Source organism: Copidosoma floridanum, unplaced genomic scaffold, assembly GCF_036245765.1.
Source record: "Copidosoma floridanum isolate Cflo_tuat_1 unplaced genomic scaffold, Cflo_Japanese_pri ptg000012l, whole genome shotgun sequence".
NCBI classification, from domain to species: domain Eukaryota; kingdom Metazoa; phylum Arthropoda; class Insecta; order Hymenoptera; family Encyrtidae; genus Copidosoma; species Copidosoma floridanum.
In genome coordinates this window covers 6,369,886-6,396,704 of record NW_028321889.1, presented here as the reverse complement: position 1 = coordinate 6,396,704, position 26,819 = coordinate 6,369,886, and the positions used below count along the sequence as shown (strand labels likewise).

The following is a 26,819-nucleotide window of genomic DNA, read 5'->3' as shown; positions in this document are numbered from 1 at the left end:
AACTCATCCGCTTTTGTACGTACAGAATACACGAAAATAGTTACGTACACACTGGAATTTTTTGTGCTGGTACAAGTTACACAACTCGCGGTTGATGGAAAAACTTACCAAAAGAAGCTTTTATTCATTTTTTTTATTTTTTTCTTATTCTTCGCGTTGATACACAGAGTTTTACTTTTACCGGCATTCCATGCGAAAAAATCCGAATTTCCCAGGAATTCCGCTGCCGATACCCAGCAGCAACCATTAATAATTCAGCCACGTAGCCGAAACTATTTTTTTCCGCCCTTGCACTCGGAAACCCTCCGACGCGGAATACAGACACGCACATAGGTACAATCAAACATCAGCTCGGCCGGTTCGCTACGTTTTTCGATTTCACAATTTCACCCCCCCCCCCCCCCGCCAATATCCTGAAACTCAAAATTCAGCGTTTTCTTTCAAACCCCCCGATCGATTTCTGTACGCACCGAATCATCCACCAAAACCGGGAGACGCTTCCACCCCCTCCTCTTTGTATCCTTGACCCCCCCCCCATTGTACTTTTCCTCTCTTACGACGTCGTGTGAGCCTCCAATTTCCTGAATGACATTTAATTTCCTCGGTACCACGCACAACAAAGGTGTATACGTGTAAAAACCTCACCCAGCACGGCTATGTACACAAATTAAACGTGCTCGGTCGAGCCAAAGTAAACCCCCCGTTACTCCGAAACCCGAGATTTAAAAAGCCATTAGGTGTGGTCGTCTGGAAATTCTCGCGCCTCCGGGTGTAAAAGGACTGCAACTTTGATCCCCAAACGGCAACGTGTAAATACTCCTTTACCCTCCTCCACCTCTGTACTTACCCCCCCCCCAGTGTACCCGCTCGTCGTAAACCACCACCCCTTCCTCGAACCCACCTCGTCTCCGGTGTGGTTGCCCCCTTTTTTTTCCATCCAAGGGCTGGGCTGCCTAATGCACGGTTATCGCGCGGCAAGTAGTTAAAGTCAGCGTTTCGCGCGGCGCGGACCGCCCATCGCTGATTTATGCCTGGGAAGAAAATAAGAACAGAGTGTGGCACTTACTCACATGGGCCAGTGGACGTGATTGGAATTTTTCCTGCGACTGCATACACGTGTACGGGTGGCGCGTTTCGAAATGTATGAGGGACGCGAGAAGGGACTTTTTGAGTTTCGAGTGTACCTGTAACTTTGTCTTTTTTTGCCCCCGACTTTGGTGCGGATCGCGGAAAGTGCATCCATTGGGTGAGTCCGCGGTTCGACAGGGATCAAAATCCATTATCGGCAAACCGATCGGGGCTTCCGCTTCGTTGGATAAGTTAACACGTTTCCAAACGCGTGGGTTTACAATGCGCTCTCGGCATAACTTTCCATCGGAACAAACTACATTTACGTTCGTGGTAAAGTGAGAGGTGGAAAAAAAAAGCATTTGGTCCTCGACTCACCCTCCTCGTCCAAGAGTATGTTGTCCGGTTTGATGTCTCGGTGGACGATCCGGTTTTTTTTAAGGTAATCCAGCGCCAGGGCGATTTCCGCGATGTACAGTATGACGCTCTCCTCGCTGAATTGTACGTCCTGTTGCAGGTGGTACCGCAGATCGCCGCCCAGCAGCAGATCCGACACCATGAACAGATCCTCCTCGTCTGTGAAAACATTTTTTTTTTTTTTTTTTTTCAATCATTACGTCGCTTTGACTGAGATATACTTGTCAAGAAGATGATATCATGTGTTTTTTTTTTCTTACATACCAACACTGCGACATTTTTGTCAATAAAACGGGTTATAGCCATACCAAGTATTAATACTGCATGAGCCAGTACTGACATGAAGACAGTAAACATGCGAGAGGAGTAAAGTTGGGGATGGGAAAATCGATTGCGCGTTTCGCATGAGAGTATAGGGCAGACTATAAAATGACCATTATTTTACTGGGACTCTCGTGAACGATGGAAATAAATCATGTTATTAATTTCAAATGGAAACATTGTCTGAAAAGTGTATTATGATATCTACTCGATAAAAATGTTTGGTCGGTTTATCCTTGGATTTAAAAAAGAAATCAGACTTAAAAATGTGACCGACAGTCATTTTTTTGGAGCAGATGCGCATAAAAATAAATATAAATATGACTTTGGGTGAAAAATTCGTAACCCCCTACAAATCAAACCCATAGGAGCTGTGTTTAATCGGCGATTCACGAACTTTAATACACGTTTATACTATTTTATTTCGATACCGATTTAATTTCTAAAATATATATTTTAAAAAAGGTCTCGTAAATTTACGCTTAATAAATCAGAGAGGCTAGTGATTTTTTGTGATTGTATGTCAATTAAAGCAAATTAATGAATGTACCAGAAAAATATCTATGAAAGAGCACACCCAAAGCGTAGCTGAATTGTTTGAATGTACTTTATAAACAAAAAAAGTATAGCATAAGCACGATTGTAACTAAAACACGAAACTTTGCAACCGAGTCGACGATCGTGCTAGTGACAACAATTTTCTCAATTAAAATTATGATTATAATTAAATATGATTCCATCCAATGGTCTGGAACTAACAGCGAGTTCTTTGGCAAAAAAATTCATACTCGTGACCAACTTTCGTGTCCCATTCTCATTGTACAATGGTAACTTGTTGATTTTCAGCTGCTCCCTCCAGCAGCGCGAGTCGACGAAATTATTTATGCCATCAAAATGTATGACCTCCCCCCAAACCCACTCCGATTAAAACTCGTTCGCTGCAAACGCTAAACTTTTTGCCATGAAATTTTTATGGCCCGTTTATCAATCTCCTCTGTGCATTTGTAATATTGCAGCGATAACATCTATTTTTGGGTACATTAAATGAATATTGATTCGAATGAATAAAAATACCCCGAAAATTTGTACATCATGTTATCACTCATATTCTGTACTATCGACAATAGCTTTTTATCCATACGGCTCTCAAACAATGCTCAATGCATCGATGCCTTTTATGGGAAAAGCCAATGTTGCGATTGTGGTTCGAAACTCCGGAGTAACAACAAAGAAACGTTTGTTGCCACCCAACTAACGGGGGCACTCCATCTCAAAAGTGCATTACCTAACAATAATGCACGTATAGCCTTTATTGTCAGTCGAGATACGAAGCGACCGTGAGAAAGTAGTAAACGTAAGGAATGGATTTGTGGTAGAAAAGGTACAAAATGGTGTACCGTACATATATTCATCCACAAAGGCATCGGGAAACGCGTATACTGCAGGTTACAGCAGGAAAGAGCTGGTTTATTGTTAAACAAACTCACCTTGAAAGCTGAACCAGAGGTTGACGAGGCAGGGGTGCTCGAGCCTGGAGAGTATCTCGACCTCGCGGGCCACGTTCTTGAGCGCGCCCCTCTCGGCGCACTCGCCCTTTCGCACGTACTTCATCGCGTACATGTTGCCCACTCGGTCCCTCTTCTGCACTATGCACACCTGCAAATGGAGCACCAACGACTTTGTATATATATATGGCTTTGTAGACGCGCTGTGTACAGGATGATCGTTCGATATCGGCGAAAAGAGGGAGGACTCGTCGATATCCGGGGCTATGGTAATTTTTGCCCGATCTGTACACAGCAGCTGTGATGCGATATCGCGGCGGGGGATGGAGAGGCGAACGATACCGCGAAATTACTTTTTGATGGAGGTGGCCGCAAAAAAAAAAAAAAAAAAAAAAAAAAAAGAGAACCGGCAGTACTGACGGCGAATAATTTGTACGTTTGCTTTGTTCGGCTTTACAGGGTTGCTGGGATAATGAACCTAGTGGTTTTACGAGTGAATGGGTTTGTGTTTCGGTGATAAGAGAAAAAAAAAGTTCTTTTTTGCGTTTTTTAATTATTTCATCGGTATCATTATTTAGCAAACAAAAAAATCATGAATATCGATTGCTTTTGGGTAAAAAAGAGCTATTTCGGATACGAACTTTTCAGAGGCACCGCTGCTCGTAATCCGTTTAAGATGAAAGCACATTTCATTTTTTCAGGGTTAATAATTTTCAAACTTTCTTCACCCAAGCCGTCGATAGATTAAAGAAACCTTAAGGGGACCGTTGGCCTCGACAATAATTTTTCGGGACCATCTCTTTTTTCCCCCGAATTTTTCTTATCGGCAGTTTTTACCTTCAAAACCCACTGTACCGAACAAAACGCGAACCGATCGTCTGCGAACTAATTTAAACTATTTTCATATTCGCGTAGGATATTCACAGCGAACCAATGGGATATCCCAGATTTGCCTTTACAAGAGGTCCAGCGACGCGCCCGAGGCACGCGAAATATCTAAGACACTCGATTTCTCACTCCATCCCTCCAACGTTTCAGAGCACCTCCGACGTGCTTGACGCGCCTAAACCTCTCCCTCCGGTGTGTCATGTATACCGCTTGTACATTGTACACCCCCTTTTTCACATTAACTTTTACCACTCGCTAGTACAACAACGAGTGAAACAGGTATGGAAAAAAAAAAGAACAATTTATCAACAATTACCTTGCCAAAGCTGCCCTTGCCGATGGCCCGCAGAATCTGAAAGTGGTCAAAGTTCACTGCAACAGAGACAAAAAAGAAAAAGAAAGTCAACAACAGATCGATACAACAATGCGGTGGCTCGTACGTATTATATACACACACAGAGTCGACCAGGTATGGACGTGCAGTGATTAAAGATTAAGCCCCACGGGGAAGCCCGTTAATGGACGATAACGTCCCACTCCCATGTACATATATATATATCTATAGCAGTTTTAGCCTGAAGCTCCGAGACCGGCAGATGTGTGCGTTTGCACGTTTGCAAATACAATACACACGCGCTTGCATCTCCTGTTGCTCTTACTACACACACACGCGCGCCAGGGGAGTACGTATATATGTAAGTACTGACCTCCTTACTAGCCCTTATCGGGCATGATTAATAAAAAGCCAACCCCCTGTTCCGTATATCTATACGTGTATACGTATACTTGTGTGCTGTGCCTACGTATATACGCGCGTGATTCACTTTGCCCTTTCGTCGCAACGATAAAGAAAAATACATTTGTACTATACGCAGTGTTTGTATATTCGTGGCTTTCGCCGGCGTTATTTGCGCTCTATAAAAACGAATCGGGAGGGAAAAGCCCCTCCACCAAAGTACTTTCCTGCTCAGCGGGATTCGATATTTTTCTTCCTCCCTCTGGTTTATTGAGAGGAGCAGCCGAGCGTCCCTTGTAAAGCATACATATACACATACCTGTATAAGTTATTAAAATTTCACTCTTCTCCACGTTCGCGTGTGTTTACCTTTTAAAATTTTGCACGGGCAAAAGGGTGGTTTATTACGTGGAAAAAAGGGCCGGTGAGCTTTTTATTTTGTTTACCGAGGCTGTTAACATTGCGAGATTTACAGTGGTTTATCCCTCCCCCCCACTTGAGGAAGCAAGTCGAGGTAGTCGTGAAATCGAAGGTAAAAGCGCAGGGGAGGTTTACGGGCCAACTTTCGGAGAGTGTCACTTGTATGCGTGAGGGTCGGGAACGAAGTTTTCAGCTTTTATTTGGAACTCGAAGGGGAGACAAAGATAGAGGGGAATTTTTCACGCTCGCCCGGACAACAAAACAAAGTACCCGAGTATACTATGCCACTGACAATTACACAACAGAGCGCACCAATTGTGCCACGGCGCGTCATACAATGTACTCCCGAGCGACGCGAATCAAATTTTCCCCGCTAAACACTCGAAAACGGAGCGAAGAGCGCACTTTGCACCCAAAGGCAATTGTGCAGCTTATTCGAGATGGCTGGTGAGTGCATGCGTAAGCGGATTTGTTCGATTCGTTATACGGAGCAGTGCCCCTCGAGTGAAACGAGATAAAGGAAACACAAGTATTCCACACCTGCTCGCGCGCTATAATATACGGTAAGTAAAGTGCACTTGGACACGTTGCTTGGAGTGCGAGCGGGAGAGTTTTCCCTTTTGGAAAGTCACAGGAGTTACGCTGCTGCACGTGATCACAGATGATTGATCTCGGTAATATTGGATGGCGCGTGTTTTTAGGTTTTTCCGAATATGATCACTACTGCTCTCGAGCGATCGTCTCAGGGGTGTCCTGTTGTTTGTAATACACGGCACGCACGTCGGTGTGTCTTTTCGATTAATTGCGCCGTCAGTGTTGGGTAAAAGATTTACTGGGGGGGATGAAATGACGGGAAAATCCGTTTCGTCGAAATTCGTGGGGGAAATGAAAAAAGAAAATCATCCAAAGTCCACTACCATACCTCACCCCTCGGCCTCCCTGTCTCTAATGGGCGAATAATTTCACCCCCTCCCATCCATCCTTCGTTGAATGTCCCTGTGGAGGGAGAGGAGCTGACGTTCATTCATTGTATATGATTTCATCGGACGGAGGACTTTGTTTTCTTTTTTGCTCCCACATTCTCGGAGGAGCCGGGGAAAGCGCGACTTTAATCTACCGGTACATTCGCTCACGTACTTGTACGAAAGGGGATTCATCTCGAGGGATCAGGCTCGTTCTTTTTTACCTACTCTTTGTATAAGGTGGTACACTCGAGAGAGTGGTGTATACGGTGTAGGGGGAAAGGAGCGTAAGCAAGCTGCAGCGTGGAAGGCTATTTTTTTTTCTATACTGCATTACAGTGCTCCGAGTGAATGCAGGCGAAGGGAAATTGATTAAAATTTCATTAACTCGGGACGTTCTTTATGCTCCAGCCGTAAACTGTGCACGTACGAAAGAGCTAAAATTCACGGGGGCTCGGAAATGAAACAAATTTTTCAATGTAGAACTATCAAGAGTATAACATGCAGTGTATAGGGATATCTTCATTGACTGCAAAGGTCATATGTAATAAGGTACGAAAACTTGGGCGTAAATTATTTTAAAAGTACTCCTTACGATTTTTTAGCGAAAAGAATGGATTAAAATTAACAAAAAAAAAAAAAACAACAATTTAAAAGGGTAAAAGAGTCAATGTAATCAAACGTTTCATTTCAAGTACTTTACAATAAAATTTAATATCTGAAATTTGTTGCACTGATCTGTTGGAATTTTTTTTTTTTTTTTTCCTCAATACTGTATTGGAAATTGTGATGAGTAAGAAATTTTTCAGCACGAAGAATGCAATATCAGCAAAAAAAAAAAATTTCTTCCAAAGCGATTAAAAATCTATAAAATGATTGTTCCCAAATGTACAGGTACGGATTTATATAAAAAGCTATATGCACAATGAATGTACTTGTTGGTTCCGAATGCAGTTCCCATTCGACAATAAAATGAAAGAAAAAATTCGATACAGGAAATTATTATCATCCCATCTCGATGGGTTCAGTCCTCACTTTTCCATGCAAAAGCGAGCATAATTAAATATCTTCCAAAGTCAGGGACAATTGGCACAGAGAAGGTACCCAGCACCATCTACCGAAGTAGGTAATACCTCTCTTGAATGGCACTCCTCGAGTTTCCCCATTTACAGTTGATGTGCCATCCTCTTATTATATACACAAAGATGTATATATATATGCACCATCAGGCGCCTTAGGACAAGATTTAATTGATTTTCACCGGGAATGGTAAACAAGAGATAACCTCCACTCTCTCACTCTCTCTCTCTCTCTCGAGGTAATTCTCAAAGTCCAATTATTTACACTTGGCGCTCGAGAGTCGAAAACTCATTACTTACCAGGGAAACAGAAGCTGGGAAAAGAGCATCAGCTCCGGCGACCGAATGCCGGCTGTCGCGCGATTCAATGTCGCTAATTCCCCGGCAAAGAGTTTTCTCCCGACGACAACCTCCCGACTAATTGCTCCACCTACTATTCTTTTCTTTTTTCCCCCTCTTTTCGCTCCACACTTTTCTCCTGGGACGTGTGTTCCTCTCGGACTCGTTTTGTTGTCGGTTTTTCCCAACCAACGCAAACGAGCAACTACCACTTTTTTTTTCTCGTTTTATCGCGTGTCCCTCGGAGCTGATTATTCAGCTCTTCTTTCGCGATGCAAGAAGTACAATTGTATGGAAAGTTTTTGCCAGCCTCGTTTATTCGTATAAACTCGTACGGAAAAAACTACCCTTAACGAGTAACGAAAGCTTATACGCGGTTGGATTTCGTTTGTTTATTTTTTTTTTTTTTTTTTTTTGGGAGATGGAAAGCCCATCGCGTTACGGGGGTGTACGAGGTTTCATAAAAGTTTTCAAACTGTTCGCGACGTGAGCTTTATTGCGCTCTGGTGATTAAAAAATAATCAGTTTCGTGCAAAGCTTATAATTTCGTGTTTTTTTTTTTTTTTTTTTTTTTTTGTTAGCTCCGTTTAGTTATCAATTTCACCTTGAAATCGGGGAGGGAAAAAAAAAACTTTCTCTTGATCCTCATCGAGCACGGCTGAAATTCGCGATCTCCGAGTGGCGATATTAAAAACGCGATTAAACGCGCGGCTGAGTTATTAAAAGTTTTCCCCGAAAATAAGTATGAATAATTACTCGGATAAATTGACGACCCTCATGATACGACACCGGCAACGATATTGAAAAAATTCCCTTCGCTCGCTCGATCGCTCTCAGCTTAACATTTTTTTTTTTTCCTTCTTCGTACATCCCCCGCCGTGATTAATTTTCAAAGTTTTTCTCGCCTCTTCGAGTCGGCGCGTCAATCGAACTCCCGGAGGTTTAATCACCGACTCACCGGGTGCACGGAAAAAGGCTGTAAAAACCCAACCCCCCCCCCCCCCATCGCATCCCCAACATCTGATTTACGTGCCGTTTAAATGAGCACACGGCCGACAAGAGGACCTACAGTAACAACCGAGAGAGATCCACCTGAGACCACACGAGTGCCCTTTCGGCAAAGAAAAAAAAAAAAAAAAAAAAAAATCGAGTCACGTGTGCGAGGATACATTATTCACGTGTTGGGAGGGAAAATGTAGGCCAGAGCGCGCTGTTAATTTCAGTGCGTTGCATCGCGGCGCAATATTTATACAGAGGGCGTTTGAGAAATGTAACCAAATCGACCTACTGAACCATAAGTAGTATATACAAAACAAATATTTGCGCGGACTATTTGCAATCCATGTGAAACATGCCGTGGCTTTTCGTATGCGCTTACACCCAAGTGTGATACGAATCTAGTTTTGCGTTGGTGGTTAACCAGTTTCAAAAAAATTCAAACGGGGTAGTCGATCGTCGCGCCAAGCACACGTTCACGCGGGTGATAATACAAATGGCTTTTATCTCTCGTTCACCTTGGGGTGGTGTGATACACTTGGAGGAAAAAAGGACAAAAAAGAAAGATAAGAAATAAAACCGAACAGAAGAGGCGGTGGGAAAAAGTTTTTCCGATGTCGAAACTTTGGGCCGCTTGTGCGACGCCTAGTCTCTCTCTTCGAGGAAAGTTAGGTGGGCGTTGATTCACCCGTTGTTGCTCGTTTTTTTGCAATTTAATTATTTTTCCTTTATTTCAGAGACCAAACGACGGGGAAAAAAAGCCGAGAGGAGATGAGACGCTGGCACAGAGAGAGGGTCAAAGTTTGAAATTGAAATACGTTGGCTCCCACTTTGTTCGCGAGATTAGCTTCGCTCTGGAGTTCGATTAGGATTTTTTTTTTTTTTTTTTTTTATCTAATTGCCAACGCGATTCTTGAAAGAGCTTACCACTTTTTTTCTCCTTTTCCAACTTGCCCGAATTACTTTAAATTTAACAAGGAGAGATAAATTTTCGAATTTAAAAATTTGTAAATTGAATTCGGTAGTATTGAAAAAAAAAAAAAAAAAAAAAAACAACCGAGACTTTACAATGTTTGAACGCAGTAATTGTAATCGTAATTCTAATGACACTATAGAAATGCCAGTCCAGCAACCAAATGGTAAAAAGTCCCTATGGAAGACGACACGACATAACAACCATTATATAGCGCATTAATTGTTACGTATTAATTATTTTCCTCCCGGTGCAGTGAACCTCGATCAAACACCAAATTCAGTCGAACCGCTTAAGCAACTAAGCACATTCCGAAAGGTCGAATCGAATCAGTCCTCGGCTCGATAGAAATGCAAATCAAAAGAAATTAAAGCGACGCCCCTCAGTGACTCCGAAGAGCCGTAATGATCTCCCCCCCTTCCATACATATAGACATGGAGCACTATAAGCGTAGACTCCTTATTCAAACATCCCGATACACGGCTCCTGCCCTCGGGTGGCTGTTGTTCCTCCCCAGGAGTTGGGTACGGCTAAGCTTTCGACTCACCCACTACATGTACGCCGCTAAGCCCCGCGTCTTTCGCGTACGAGGGAGCTTCGCATTCGATTAATTGGCCCGTGTTTGCGAGCTCAACTTTGCCGCAACACGGCGAAAGACCCCCGGAATAGGCACTTTCTGCTCCAAAGGGAGCTAATAGAGGCTGCGGGTACGGGGATGCTATTGTTTATGTTGTTTCTCTATAGCTTTGGATGCTTCGAGACATTTCGGCGGCGTCGTTGACACTACGAACGCTCGTTCCTGAATTCGCATTAAATGGTCCATTATGGGAGGAAAAAAAAAAAAATAATAAAAAAGTTACTTTGAGAAGCTCACGGTCGAATCGAAATTCGTGGACTCGCGGGCTTTTATTGCGAAAAGTCTTGAATTTGAAAAAGCTCAGGAGTGAAAGCCAAGTGTAATGTAGGTACGGTACACAGGAGGGCAAGATCGATAAATTCTGTGAATCCACAAATCCCGAATAATTTTTCCACCCCTACCCCCACAACGGAGGACAAATGGAGCTTGCAGAGAAAAGATGATATGCTGATTTTAAAATAACTTTTACGTCGATGTGCGTGCCCCTCTTTTCTTGAAAAAAAAAAGAAAAAAAAAAGGCGTGAAAGCTCGACTCTCTGTGCACCGTAATGCGCCCTCGCACACCGCAGCGCTGGAATCTGATACGAGAGTACGAGGGGCGTCGAGCGAAAGAGCACTGGATGGTCGGATAAAGTGCCCCGAGACACGGCTAAGTGAGCGTGGCGTATATTTTTACACGGCGGCAGAGGTGGCGGAAAGCTGGCTGTTTTATCAACTCTCACCTGGATTATCCCGACCTGGTTCATATATATTGTACCGTAAGATAGATGGAAGGACTAAATATACCCAGGGAGGTATATTGTTTTTGTGCACAATATTGTGAAATACATAAAAAAGGGGATTCAAGGATTTCGCAAGTGTTTGCGCTCGCAGCGGTGAAGATGAAAAAAAAGTCAGCTGAAACATTTGTATACGCGGGAACGAAAAAGTAAAAAAAAAAAAAACAAACAAAGGGAAAAAAATTATTCTATGCATTTAAGACGCCTGATTGCTAGGGGAGCGACGCAAATCGATGAAGCGCGTGTAGTTATATGTATGATTACTTATTCCACGCGCGAAACAAGATCTCGAGGGACGAGGGTGTTGTTGTTGCACGTATAGCGCAGTCGCTATTTATTCGCTGTAATTTCGCGACATCCTCTATATTATGTACTTGTTCGAGATGCTGCTCCCTATTTCCCACGATACGCGAAAGAAGGGTTGTACATGTATATACACACCGATTGATTTTTCCTTCATTATACCGAGTTACAACAGCTATATACGAAACGAAAACACAATCATCGTGGAATAACAACGAGATGTGTACTCGGTATTGCCCCGAAGCTCGTAGACAGACAGCTTGTCGATAATACGCGTAAGTACACACCCTTACACGACATAGCCGCGCCGCAAGAGAGGCACCCCCTATGTCATCTCCGCGTGGCTTTGATCTATACTCCACGCGCAAAGTTATATTGCAGCCTACGGCGAGCTCTCGCTGTTTGTCTCGTCACTCGTGTGTAGCTCATACATATGTAAAATATGGACCAACTGACGAAAAAAAAAACAAAAAAAAAAACAAGGAGGGTAGACCGGCTCGGGGCGATCGAACTTGACGCGCTGAAAATTATACAACGCGAGTCTCGAAAGCTCGTAAATCATAAGCAGGGTCTCGTAAAACACGACCCTTCGGTGTTTCCTGCCCTGTGCGTGTAAACGCCGACTCACGGAATTTATAGCGCAGCTTTTCTGCCCCGTGTGCCACCCTCGAGCATACGTGCACGCGTTGTAAAGTACACTTTGCCTCGGGAGTCCATATGGACACGAGGACTGGGTAAATATCACGGCGGCGCTCGTTGTCGGGGATCATTGAAAAGTTCCATCATTTGTCTTCCCTTCCCCTGTATATTATCACCATGTGCCGCAGCTGTCCTCTGCATCGGTGTGATACAAACTTTTGCAAACTGTATGACATACCGGCTCGTTGTAGTCCGTACAGAAATCTTGTGTTAACGAAATACGAATGAAACCAGTGAGCGTTGATCTCAACTACGAGATCCAACTGGTCACAATTATTTTATGAAATTTTAAACTTTTTTTGTTTTAGTTTTTTTTTTCATCAATACAATATGCAGCTTTTTTTACTGAAAAAAAAAATTCTTTACTCGTCAATGCATAGCACTTTTCATCTAAAAACTACATTTTGTAAAAACTGAGAAAACCCAGAAAGTCACGAGACAAGTGAATTCAAGTAAATTACCACAAGATTCGTTAGGAGTGCATTTATATAATCCCAAGGTTTCTTTAAAAAAGATAAGGTGATTCGAGTTAATTCGACTTTTGTCGCGTTTACAAGCGCACTGTGGTCGATCAACATCATAGTAATCCCTGTAGTTACCATGTTATAATTATGAGCTTCGATCGCCCGTTTTCCCACTCTAGTACAGAGTGCACTCTATTCCCAATACCACGTACTGATCATCAAGGACACGGTAACATATGTAGTACATATAGGTATATACGTGTATCAAGCGAATATTCGATTTTGTCCCCGTTCTTACCTTCCTCATCTGGGGTGGGCAAACTCCTGGCCGACTGATTGGCACCCATGTTCCCACGGTGTGCTCGGTCGCTCCGGCGTCACCTTCTCACCGCCGGCGTCGCAGCCGCGGGAATCGACTCTGCAAAATCGAGTCTCGGGCGCCGCGTCCTCCCCGTCGCCAAGCACCTGGGACCGCGCCCTCGGGACGCATATCTCCCCGTTAGCTCTTGTACTATCCGGTGCTGCGCGTCCCTCTCTACTCCTGGCACCTGCAACACATCGTTACGGGGAGACAATGGTTATTTTGCAACTGTTTCCGGGTGGCTAAACGCCGGGACGCGCTGTAATAACAGGCTCTGCGGTCACCTGTGCTCGCGTGTGTGGCTAGACAACCGTATATTATATATACGTGACCTCGGAGCCGCTACACGAGGGATCGGGTGTATTCATGTATAGGTGTATATTCGTGGGGTTTGACACAAATTTATCGCGTCGAGCTTGACGGATCGGGAGCTCTGGCTTTTATATATTGCCCGGTTCACTCTTTTTGCCCCCTCACCCCCTTTCTCTTTGATTCCAGCGCTTTTTGATGTCGGACCGTGGAGCTCCATCTTTTTTTTTTTTTTTTTTTTTTTTTTTTTTTTTTTTTTGAACTGCGTGGCGAGGATTTTTCAACAACGCGAAAAAAAATATGAACAGGGTAATGGTCTTCCTCGAAATCTGGAGGAGCACTTTGCAGGTGATTCGTGCTTTTGTTTTGTTTATTCGTGATTGTTACGGCAAGTACGTTATGATAGTGGCAATGAAACGTTGGGCTAACAACAGTTACAGAACTGCAATTGCCAACGGCTGACGTTAACATAACTAACAGGTATCGTGTGCATGCACGCACGGGCTGCAGTTGCGGCCAAATTAGTTTCCCCAAAATTGCGCGCCACTTTTCTCGTTGTTACAATGGGAGTTAATTGTTGCAACGCGTTATACGGTTACAGAGACAGAGGCGAAACGCGAACATTTCACGTCGTAGACGACAATTTCGGGTGTTACTTTAACTTTTTCTCTTTGTGTGTTTAAACTTATTATAGCAAATATAATGAGCTTTTCATTTTTTTTTTCTTCTTTCTGCTCTATTTTTTTTCACCCTGCCTTTGAATACGATACGTACAATCAGGTAAGATTTTACAAGCTTGTGTCAGAAAAAAAAAAAAAAAATTGATATTAGCGTGTTGTTGTTTTTGACAATTTCTAGTATAATAGTGTGAGAATAAAACATCATTTTTACTGCAAGCTTGATTTGTAGCTTAAATTATCGGTGTGAAAAAATTAAATATCGTAGGTGCTTTCCTTTTTAATACGTAATAAAAAATAAAAAAATATCCAGAAATTTGCAAATTAAGGAGTCTTTTTTTTAATTTTTTGATTGAAAACAGAGTTATGTATTTTGTTAAACTTTTTGTTTATTCGATTGATTTTTTTTTTGGTTGCTTTGCATGGAAAGCTAATATTTTAACGTACAAAAGTGCCAAAAGCCAAAGCAAACTTATTCTCACTAATGCTCGTGCAGCCAAATTGAGACAGCAAAAGCATTTGAAGCACGAATTGTTATTATCGTCTATACTTTTGGGAAAGAAATTTCGCGAGTTCAGCCTTTCGTGGGTAATCAGCGAAAGTGGAATGGATTTCATTGTACTCCAACTCGATTCATCCTGCTAAAGTCAAGCGTAACCACAACATCCTTTTCCAAGCTGTTTCGTGGATTACTCTGCGAATTGAAAGTTACTTATGCCCGTGAAATATATCAATGAACGATACTGCGAAATACCAACAAATTTTTGTTCCCCCTATACTTTTCCCTTTGAATGATTCATCGTGAATATAGAACAAATCTACCGCCTTTACAGTCATATTTTTACGTTTTTTTAGTCTCTTTTCACAATTCACAACCATCGAGCTTTTACTGTATTTGCATGATTTACATTTTTTGCTTTTCATTGTGCTTTAGAAAAAAAAAATAATAATAAAAGTGGACACAGAGTGGCTCTATTTTCGTGCCCGGTAAATATTGAAATATCGAGAAACAAAAGGTATGGAAATCCAATCTATTCTGGCTGAAGATATGCATTAAAAAAAAAGGTCAGCGCCCACTGCCCTACAAATCGTCGTTATTGGAAAATAAAGATTTTTCTTCCCTCGTCCATTACGCGATTCATCGGCAATTATTATCAACCCAAGCTATTTGAATGGAAAAAAATAAAAAAGAGAATCTGTGATCTGGGTCCTCGAGAAATATTTAATGCTACTATTTATCCTATGAGAAATTCAAGAATAATTAATTACTGGGGTAAACTGTTTACATTATTTTATTTTTTTTTTTACAATACAACCGTACCTAGAATTTATACGTCGTTTCAACGTATTGTACTCATTCGCACTTTGTAAAGATTAAAAAAAAAATTAAATAATTAACGCTCACGATGATAAAAATTTTGATGACGACGACGACAAGTCGTAAACACCACGATGATCGTGGACAACGTAGCATCAGCGTGAAGGACACGAAAGGGATACAGTAAGCATGACGCGGATGTTCTGCTATGTGTTTTTAAAATTTTATGAAGCATAAAATTTTTAGTGCTCGCTGCAGTTGACACGTGCAGGCAAGGGACGTGTATAGAATTTTTTATATCCAGCGCGTGGGTCGATGATTTTTAATGCTCACGTACTTTTTTTTTTTTTTTTCAAACTCTTTGGTTCGATGAAAAAGATAATAATTCCACAAGTGCTGTCGATGATTGATGGGGCTGATTTGAAAAAAAAATTTTTTTATCATGCTGTATGACCCGTCGATGTCTAAAAAAAAAAAACTTGTCCATCACGTCGAAGCGAACAAAATGAATTTTTCGTCCTGAATGCAACTAATGGAAACTACGCACATACAGACTGCGGTCGAGTAGTAATCGAACGTATTTTTCCCCCTTTTTTAAAAAATGTCTCTTTACGCAGTTCATTTCTGGAAAAATTTAGTTACATAAAATTTTGTTTTGAAATGCGAGAAACACTGAAAATACACACGATTTTGCCGATTTTGTTTCGACTCTTTTTTTTTGGCTCGTTTCGCGTATCTACAAATAAACCAGCGATATTTTTGTAGCACACAATTTATTAAAAAATGAGAATTCAATCAAAAACCATCGAAAACCATTGGCCAAAGGGAAAAAGCACGCTTTTTCCGATATTTGTTTCAAATAATTTGTTTTATAAAGTAAACACCACCTCCCGTTAAACACGTTTTAATTAAAATTTCAATATTACTTTTGCTTATCGTCGACAACAACCGCGCCCTGGATATCGTTTTACGATTCTCGCGAATTGCCTCGTAAAGAGTCGACTCACTGCTGATCGAAAAATGTGCTTGTATTTTTTTAACCGAAAGAGTTTTCTTTTTCATCCAAGCGATGCGTTTCGAGGAAAGTTTCGGTTGCTCATATTTTTGAAAGTACACAAATATACTCAGCGTCAAGCGTTAAGTGCACGAAAATGTAATATTAAATTAAAACCGACGAGTACTTTTCGGAAAGTTGTCTAAAAATTCATCCCCCCCCCCAAAACCAAAACACTTATCCTCAAACTTTCCGAAGGTAAAAATTTACAATATTTCTTCACAAAAAGCACAATATATATTTCTTCGCTCCAGATGCAAAAACTTCCTGAAAATCCTCACACTTTTTCGAAAAAAGCCCCGAAGAAATACACCGAAAACCCCTATTTTCGCCACGAAATATGACATTACTGCAACAGCCTCCCGGGCTTGTCTTTCCTCGCCCAATCACCTACAACAATCTCTAGTGCACATAGTTAAAATATCACCGCTCCAATTATAAGTAATTAAAAACGGTGTAATTAAATTGTGCGATCCAAGTGATTTTTTTTTTTTTTTTTTTTTTTTCATAATAGCACACTACTCGGTGGGAGAGCGAATTCCCACGAGAACAAAGAGTTATTTTTCATAAAAAAATTCCTCGCTGCGTTGGAATCCCTCCCACATTCGTTTCCCATCGTCACTCGAGACGCACTCACATTATCTCTGTAGGAGCATATCTCAAAAACGTATACGAACCGACGAAACGTAAAAGCGCGGGGATCATTTCACTCATCATCAGCGCCGCGCTAAATGGCACTTAAAAAATTTTAAACTCAAGATCTTCGTCACAATCCCCGGGAGGGGGAGGATGAAAATATTCACCCGGCGGGTGGAGGAATAGCTTAGGGGAATCTCTCGTGCAAACCCACGAGAGAAAATCCCTGTTCTTTCTCTCTGGCGAGACTATGTTACTCACTCTGGCACGTAATCTCGACAATTAATACACCCCATTCTCATTCAGGGCGACCTTTTCCCTCTTTTATGTGCACCCAACAAAACGCAAGAGAAGAAAATGTACCTACGAATTTATTGTTTTTCGCCCGGGCTATTCCGTTGCCATGCTTTCGGATTAACGCGCGTACATATACCGTAACAACACCCAAGGGTGGGTTTATTCTCGATTCTCGTGGCGCTATACGAAGAAAAACGCTGGGTTCGCGCAAATCGCCGTTCATGCGCTCTTGTTTTAATTGATCGGGCAAACGTGTTCTTTTTTTTCCTCTAGCAGATGTGCATGATTCATTTGATCGGAAAAGTATTTGAAACACAGCACGGGCGTGAATCCACGTGTCTGCTTTAAATATATTATGTCTTGCACGTCGTTCACGTCGACCCATACCGAAGGACATTTTTCTGGAGAAAAGTTTTTAATGTTAATATTTTTATAAATATAACTGTTCCAAAGGTCGAGTGGATCGACACAATTTTTCTAAATGAAGTATCTAGGTTTTTTCGTCAAGTAACTTTCAAAAGCTCCCGCGACGAAACTCATTTACATTTTCCTCTTGCGTGTAATTCATACCCGTAGTGTACAATTAAAATTACCTACTTGCGTGAATTTGCGCGTATTATGAGAGTTAGTGTAAATTATTATTCGCAGTTCCGAGCAAAGGTATAAACTCTTGCGCGCATCCGCGAGTCGAAAAACAACGTGACTCTTAAGATAATCGCAACAAAACGTGCATTTACAAAGTTTAGCTGAAATTTCGGTGTCGAGCGAGTGTAATTTGCAACAAAATGTTCATTAAAACTCCGTTGGACAAACGTTCGTTGTGGAGCACATTTAACAAGCGTCTCTCCTGGCAGGGGCGCACTTCCCAAACAAATGAAAATTTTCCACCTCCTTAGCAACTAGAGCAGAGGAAAAAAAAAAAAGCTTGAGTAACAAATGCAACAGTGGCCTTTTATACTTTTTTCACGGTAATACGCGAAGAGTAAAAAAACCTTTCATTCCACACACACACGAATTTTCACAATTAAAATGTTGAGTATATCATCGGCTAGTTTCAATTTCATTTGGTTGGATCACAAAAAACTTGCTCGATTAACACATCAATGCTTGCCTCTTTCATTCCGCTCTTACATATCATGGACAATGCTCCATTTGTACTTGAAAAAAAAAAAAATACCATCAGTCGGTGAACACAAAAACACACGTGACGTGTGAGTGGGCGCATCAATTTTGCTTGATCGCGCGTCACGTGAATGACATCGGAGCGTCGACAGCCCCAGCTAATAAGTAATCATCTCGAATGATAGCTCCATCCGGGTGTTATACATATATACATTAGTGAAGCACGTGGGCTTTTCTAATGGGTTTACGGATAGGTAGAGATTCGTGGATTCCCAGCGTCGTTTATAGGAATCGGATCTGGGAATCGTTGGGGGTCGCAGCGATGCATGCGGTTGGGTTGGCTTCGGCGGTTTGTTCCGCTTCTTCGCTCGTCCGACGTGACTGTATACACGTATAGTTGAGAAATGTATATTAATTAAGAAGAAAAAAAAAATTGAGCAAGAAATTAGAGCAGCTCGAGAGGCTTTTACTGTACATGTATGTATTATGATTCGACCCTATTTTCCCCGAGACCGACACATGTGCGCCTTGAACGCTATTATTCCCTTCCCCCCAACGTCATTATCACCATCATCGTTCTGGATACGAGTGCAATTAAACTCGCAAATTGCGCTCTAAAGAAGGAAAGTTTTATGAAAATTACGATGTGAGTGCATGTGCAAAGTAATGTGCTTATAAATGACGCAATCTTTTTTTTTTTTTTTATTAACTGCGTGGAGCGAGAAAATTTAATTAGAGGCGCGATTTGTTTTGCGATAAGCGCAAAGGTCACCTGAATGGATAAGTTCAAACGAAGGTTATAGCAATTTAAGTAATTGGATGGGGATTCCTTCGGAGCCTCAAATACTTCAGATTTTTGTACAAAGATCCTGAGCTCTCGGGGAACACTTCGTGATTAAATTTCATCTACCAATCAATCTTTCCTTCCTCTCTCCATTTCTCTTGAATCACGTCGTTTGTCAATCATTTGTTCGCGAGCGCTTTACCAATCGCAATCACACTTTGGTATACGAATAATGCGCACACTGAAATATAAAAAAAATTTAAGCTCAATCAATGATCCATTCACAATGCAAAATTAAATTCAAATTACTTTTTTTTAGTAGGTATTTTACTGAAAACGTGTTTATGTATGGGTTTATTTAATTTTAACCTGAATTTTTCGATTTTTATCTTTAAAATCAATTTAAAAAAAAAAAACAAACGCGTCTCTTTACTCTGTAACTAAACAATTTCCTGATTTCCAAACGAGCCCAATAATTCGCAACTCCGCGCAATTAGTAACAATTAGTCACGCGAAAGCATCCCCTGGTGTGCGATTAAACACACCGAGCGATCAATCTCTCGAAAAGCGCACTCGGCAATCAACTTTTTACGCGCCCAACAGTCACCCCCAACAATGTAAAACCCGTGGCTCCCAACAATCTCGCCAGACTCGCATTGAACTTTTTTTACCTCTCTACCGCGTTTGGGGTGCCTAACTGACGAGCCTCGCCGGGGTAATCACGCCCATCGGAATTCCCAATCGAACCCGAGAAAACTTTCCGTACCGGGGGATAACACACGCACCCTCCCATCTTCGTTTCTAAGCCGCTTCCAAAAGTTGGACGAGCACTCGGGGGATTGTACACTCGAATATACATTGGCTTTGCCCGTAAATGCGGACGAACAACTGGCTTTGGCGATGCGCGTCAATAAGCTCCATTTACGAATTAGCATCGCAATCTCGGGAGGAAAACAAGGAGTCGTGATCAATCGGTCGATCCTTTCGTCAGCGTCGCTCGTTAGTTCGGCATTGTACCTATGCGTGGAGGCTGTGTAAAAGGTAGTGAAAGGGGGAGCAATGAGGAGCGCGAAAGAGTTGGTTCAAATGGAAAACGAGATGGGTTTATTTCGCTGGTACACGGCCTTCCTCGGCTGGACTACTATCTTCGTGTACATCTCTGCCTTTTGTTGTTTATGCGGGTGGAAGGCTCGGGTTTGCTTATAAACAGTGGATATGCAAATGTACGGTTATACCCTATACACGCCGAGTTATCAAGACAACAAAGTTTTTCTTTTCTGCTCATCAGATCTGATTTCACGTGGCGTTGCCGTGCCCGACTTGGAGTCGACTTTTCCGCGATGTTGGGCCGGTTCAGCGTATATATATTCTTTTCAATTTCGCGAGCTATAGCGGAGGAGCAGGAGTTTCTGGAACTTTGGATTTATTATTTTTTTCCACGCAGACTTGTGCTTTTTCTTCGCTCGCAACAAAAGTACGGGTTCGTTGGTCGCTTATTTGCACGCCGAGCAAAATATTGCTTATAGAATCAAGAAAACGTTTATTTGAATAGTTCCAAGTGAATAATTTATTGATTGAATGGAATTCTCGCTTTTAAAAAAATGAAAAATGATGTAAAAAAAAAAAAAAAATATATTAATCTCGTTTCAAGAGAACATTAACTTTGAACCAATTTAGAAAACGTTATCTTCATTTGAAAAAATGAAAAAAAAGATACCGCTTGAGGATAACAACAATGTCAACATACACCGAGTACTGTGACATCTGTTCTATACTTTTACAGAATAAACAGTGAAAATGTTCTTATACCTATTCGGTACGGAATTTTTGTTTTCTTGGTAAGGAGGAGCCAAGTTTATAGAAAAAAAAAAAAAAAACACCCCATACGAAAAGTAAACATTTCCAACATCCATCATCAATCCAAGTACAAGATTTACGCCTCTTCGTCTTCGCTTGGAGTAAACACGCTTTACGTACACGCGGTAAAAGTTGCTCGTTGGAAACACAAACGCAGTAAAAATATCCATAACCAGGCCACAAAAAGGCCACCTCCAAGAAGCGAGAAAATTTCATGTTCAAGCGGAGCGAAAAAAGCAAAGTCGTTTTTGCGGTGACGATATTATAGTTACACACGGGAAACGCAACCGCAGTAGTATAAACACGGGTACGGTCGGACGGCCCTTTGTCCTCGGACTTGCCGGGCTTCCCCTTTTTCTTTCAACTGCAGGCACTGTTTAGCTTTTACGCAGAGTAGAAAATTGCCCCGCGTTGGGTTCACACGCGCATGTACGCTTATTATCCAAGCCCTTTGTCCGAACTAATCAATTAAGTTACAAACACCTACCGCGCGGTGCAACCTATTCATTAAAACCATCATAGCTCATGACCTTGGCTCGATCCACTTTGACTCGTGTATGAATTTCATTATGATTAATTGCTCGTTGGACAGTTCATTTGACCTCAACAATACACCCACGCAATGTATCATCCGATAATTATAATGCTACAAGTACGGTAACAGCGCATAAATGAGCAAAGCTGGCTTTTCTTTCTCGTTAATTTAATGGACGGCTGTACAACTTGAACGACACGATACTTCGTTGGTTGTGATGGTGTAATTTTTCCAATTAACTGTAATGCCTCTCTCATAGGTTGTACTCATAATATGACGAGCAATCATTAATTATTTCGACTCGATGTATCGCAAATTCACCCGGTCGCTTCATTTGCCCCGATTGGACGGGGCTCAACAATACTCGGCATTTATCGGGAAACCGTTACAGCGGCAAGGGGCTTTAGTTTCATAAGCCCCGCTGTTCACGTGTACACGTCGACAAGTGCGGCTCGTTTCGAGTGGGGTGGCTTGGTGCGCGTTATTTTCGAGGATTTCAGCGAACGATTTCGTTAATTATCGCGATTTGGGGCGCGAAGCTGGCCGGTTTTCACGAAAACAATGAGCAATTTTTCGAAGAAGGACACCTTTTTTTTCCCCTTTTCATCGCACAAAATACCCGAAAACGCAGGGCGTAAAACATCCCAGAGTCTGCACTTTTCAAAGGCATTAAAAATGAAATGTGCGCGTAAAACAAGACGATATTAATGGCTTCGTTGTTATTGAGTGGTGGGGGGGGGAAAGAAATCCCATCGTTTCAGTTGTTATCGTTGGACGAAAGAAAAAGGAAAAGACCATTTTTCACACCGATAAGGATAAGAATCGCATTAGTCTGGGGGGAAGCGTTTCTTCGATCCCGACTCAAAGTCCCGGTCCCCAAGTCATCATCATTCACTCCGATAACGCCCCTCTATTTTTTTATTTCCTTCAAAACAACACAAATCACATCAAAAATGGCAAATAAAACATATACAGCCCCTGCACTCGATGATTTTTACCATCAATTCGATGACGCCATGCACGTGTGGTGTCGGCCGACTCGAGCCTCCCGATAAAGACGCACTGAATCGTCTCGACGCCAATACCATCGAGCTGAAGTATTACCATGACACGACACTATTCTCCGTTTCATTTCGACCGAGCGTATATTTATTGTCACCATCTTGTAAAAATGTACACCTCGTGAATTAAAAATTTTTCTTTTGAAATTATGATCCACGCGAAATGCTGCGGAGCTAATGTAAAAAGCCTCGGGATGTGTTATGCGGAAAGGAAAGCACCAGACTCACACCCACACTATGGAATACATTAACCCAGGAAATGACGGCTTCTCGGGTATCCGGCTGAAGGGAGCTTTAAATTTGAAATTCGAAACGGGCATGGAAAATCATCGCAACCAACTCCATTTGCCAACTATTTTTCTTTTTTCTTCCTCTAATCCACATCACCGAGACTCGCTTTCTTCCTCACCTAATTTTTTTCCATATATATACTATAAACGTACCACCACGTGTCGAGTACCAAAGGGCAAGCACGAAATAGGTCAACGCGAGATGCTTCCACGGGGAAGGAAAAATGAAAGATAAACACAATTGCGCGACCGCGTGCGGTCTTCACGCGGAGTATACATACGAATACATGTACATGCAGGTAAGTGAAATTGGATGACATCCCATGGTGCTGTACAAGCGCGAGGTGAAGCTATTATCAGCGGAATATGAGCAACGGCGCGTTTACTCAGCCCAACGCTGAGTGTCTGGGTGGAGAGGAGTGCGCGTTAAGTTGGTTTTATTTTTAACTCGAGACTACAATATAATATTTCCTTGTGTAACGCGATGGCGCGCGAAAGTAGAGAGCTACTGTGTATTTTCAAACAATCACGAGGCGCGTGTATTTTGAGTTGAATCGACGTGGCGCGCATTCGATGGGGGGACATGAGTGTGTTGCACGAAACGTGATCGACGCGAGTGCGTTACGTGATGCAGTGTATTACGAGCGACGCGTCCAAAGGTTTTTTTTTTTATGTGTCTTCATAGCCGCATATACGTGTCTGTACGAAGGGTAAAAAAAAAAAAAAAGGAGAATTGACAAATGGTGCTGTTTTTTTTTCTCGCTTCATCAGCTTAATGAAGGGACTTTTGTATTTTTGGTGACGGAAGGAATATATAGTTTTCCACGAGCGAGGATGTCTGTGTTTTCGCAAATATTGTCTCTTTATTTTTTTTTTTTTTTTTTAGATTGAAAAGTCTTTAGAACTCAATGATACTCAGACTCGGGCACCAGTATTTCGCAGAATTTTGAAAGACTATATCTTTTTTTCTGCAACAAAGTCTATTTTTTTGGCTGAAAAAAATTTTTTATTCGTCCCTGCGTTCACAATGCAATATTACGTAAAATTTGTTTTGTCCCAGGCAAGCGAAATTATTTTTATTTCAAAGTACGTAAAGGGAAACGCTTAAGTACTTTGACCTTTTATTCTTTCAAATTGCAAGGCATTGTTTTCGTCGAGCACTGCAACAAAAGTTTTTCTAGCACAAATGATGCATTACACTCGTAGCAACAAGTTATAACTGAAAACAACTTTTTTCAAGCCTCCGTGCCCAAGTCTGAATTGATATATACTTTGAACTGCTAAGCATAAAAAAATCCTCACTGATAGCAAAAAAATCGTTCATCAAACGTATTTGGCGCATCAAAGTTGGAAAGAAAAGGCGAATTGACAGCAACGTCGTTCCCCAGTCACGTTTCCTGGGCTTATATATTTTCTCAAGTGCCGCGCCTGAAGAGAAACAGGTTATTTCGGGCGCGCTCGCGAGCAGCAAGCAACGCACACGAAGACGAGGCGGATTTTGATAGCAGAGTCGGAGGGGAGGGGGGGGTGCTAATTTGCCGAAACGGGGCTCGATTTGATTAAGCTGGCGAAAGACAAAAGGTCGAGCCGCTCCCACTTTCGCGTCTCATTTGGATGGCGCCAATGTATAGGTACGCTTGGGATATCTCAACTTCCGTCGTGCTGCCGGGAAGTTTTGAGGAGATTCTGGGAAATTGATAATTCAATTTTGTGAAATCGACCGAGGCATCAAAGTTTTTCAAAGGATTGCCAAAGTTTAAGTGCAAGGGATTATTTCATCAGTGCACGTACTCAAATTTTGGCAAAATTTTTCAATCTAAGCTGCGGCGATTACTACGTGATCGATAAAACAACGCCACTCGATATAATTAAAATGAACAAAAATCTAGTCTCGAATTTTTTTTTTTTTTACGCTTATTGTTCTGAACGAAACTCGTTGTTTAAATATTGCCCTCGAAGCATTGTCATTTTTATACTTATTAAGAAGGGGAGAAAAAAAAAGACGATGTAGAGTAACTCAAGCTTCGGATTCGCGTTCAGCGACCCAAAAACTTGTAGTACAAGTAGTGCCGTTTTCACGCATTTTAGTTTCACATTTTTTAAAATCTTTTTAACATCCTGTGTAATTGAAACGGCATCTGCATAGATGGCACTAGTCTCATTAGCGAATTAAAAAAAAAAAAAAAAAAAAAGTGTTACTTGAATTACGCGTCGTCCATTTATTATGATGGAAAACAAATTTCACTGTTGGTCAAACAAATATTTACAAGGCACTACGTATACACAACGATTTCACACCACACTTCGTTGACCGAGCGATCTAATCGAACCACTGCTCGAAAGTAAAAAAAAAAAAAAAATAAGCAAGTTCGTCAAAATTAAAGCTCGAGCAACGACAATATTTACCCCAGTTGAAGGCGAACGCGGCGGGACGCACGTGCGCACGTAAATATATTAGCGGGCGCTTGATTACGAGGCATCCTCTTTAACCGCGCTACACACATCACCCGTGATATTTTCACCCGATCTGTACTGCATACAAAATCCATTTCGAGTTCGTTATCCACCCTCGGCTCTTTTCACTCATCATCGATGAAAAAGTTTGAGCTTGCGTTTGTTCGTTTCAAAGCACAACATTAGCTTGATGAAACCCGCGCGTTGGACCGGTTGGTTGACCGCTGGTTAATGTTACTCCAGGCACGAGAGCAAAATCTCGAATCACAAAACAAGTATTGTTTTTACCTCGCGAACAGCATTTGTTGAAAAGGCGACGTCGACCGCCTCGCAAAACGAACCAACCGGCGAAAAAATGGATATTGTACCGTTTTGGAAAAAAACAACTGGCGTGTGGCTTTAATCTACGTGTACCGCTTGGACAAAGAAAAGTAGGGCGAAACCTACACCAAAACACGCGGCTTTGCTCGACCGCGAATTCAAATAAACCGTATACCTTTGCAAGGCGCAAACAAAACCCTCAACTGCGGGTACGGCCAACAACATAACAATACATCTATACACACAGACACTTACCAATCCGGCGATGGTTCGCCGGCAAACGGACTCACAAACGACGACATCGGCCAGCAGCGCAAACACCGCACGATCGTGCGACCGTCGAAACGAAAAAATAGCCACGGAACCTCCACACAGCACTTGGGGGAGGGGGAGACAATCGCGACCAAAGTTTAACGTTAAACTCACACGAGCGAACCAAACGCTCCTCGAAGTCGACGCGTGCTCATGCTGTACCGACACATAACAATACACGTATGCCTAAATACGTATTTACGAGCTCGAAGAACCGGCTTCGAAGAGACACGCTCGCGTTCTGCTAGAACCACCTTCCTGATGGTGCGCTTTCGCTCTTCCCAAGCGCGTACATATATATATATACACACACGGGGGTGCACAGCGGACGAGCTGCGACTGCGCGGCTCCTCGGCCTTGTGTGCGTATACGTGTCTTGCACCACGTTGTATTGTACATCGAAAAGAGTATAATATGTGTAGCCGTTGTCAGACGCGCTGAGCTGTAAGTAGGTGTACGTATACTCGGAGCTGTCGCACTCGTTCGAGGGGAAAGCTCCTCCTGCACGCTGCACGCTCTTGGAGCTTTTTACCCCCCGACGTTCCTCTATTGTTGCGTTGTGAGGGGGCTTTTATTTTTCCCCCCGCGTACGGGGTGGCTGGATGCGATCGCTCCGGCGCGTGTACGCGCTGTACATGACAGCGCTATACACGGGAGAAGCTTGCGGGAAGGCGAGTTTGGTCTGTTGTTGAGAGCCGAGGAGCCGATCGATCGACGAGAGCAAAGTTTCGTTGTATACGGCGAAGGTGATGCGGGAGGGAGGGCTTTTTTTCTTATGTGCTTTGCGTCGGTGGAGGAAAAATTTCCCCCCCCCCCCGTCCCCTGGCCCGGTGATACAAGGAACT

The 26,819-nt window shown here is 42.3% G+C and overlaps 1 protein-coding gene across 1 annotated transcript in view; it reads right to left on the bottom strand.

Moving 5' to 3' along the window:
* LOC106647938 (serine/threonine-protein kinase 32A) overlaps positions 1–25,966 on the bottom strand; it is a 66,444-nt gene extending 40,478 nt beyond the window's left edge. Inside the window, exons 1-5 of the mRNA XM_014364520.2 lie at positions 25,918–25,966; positions 12,885–13,134; positions 4,516–4,571; positions 3,294–3,462; positions 1,447–1,644 (exon numbers count right to left, since the gene is read on the bottom strand). Coding sequence (XP_014220006.1) covers positions 1,447–1,644; positions 3,294–3,462; positions 4,516–4,571; positions 12,885–12,933 — 472 coding nt within the window. The 5' untranslated portion in view covers positions 12,934–13,134; positions 25,918–25,966. The remainder of the gene's footprint in view (positions 1–1,446; positions 1,645–3,293; positions 3,463–4,515; positions 4,572–12,884; positions 13,135–25,917) is intronic.
* Positions 25,967–26,819: the final 853 nt, after the last annotated feature.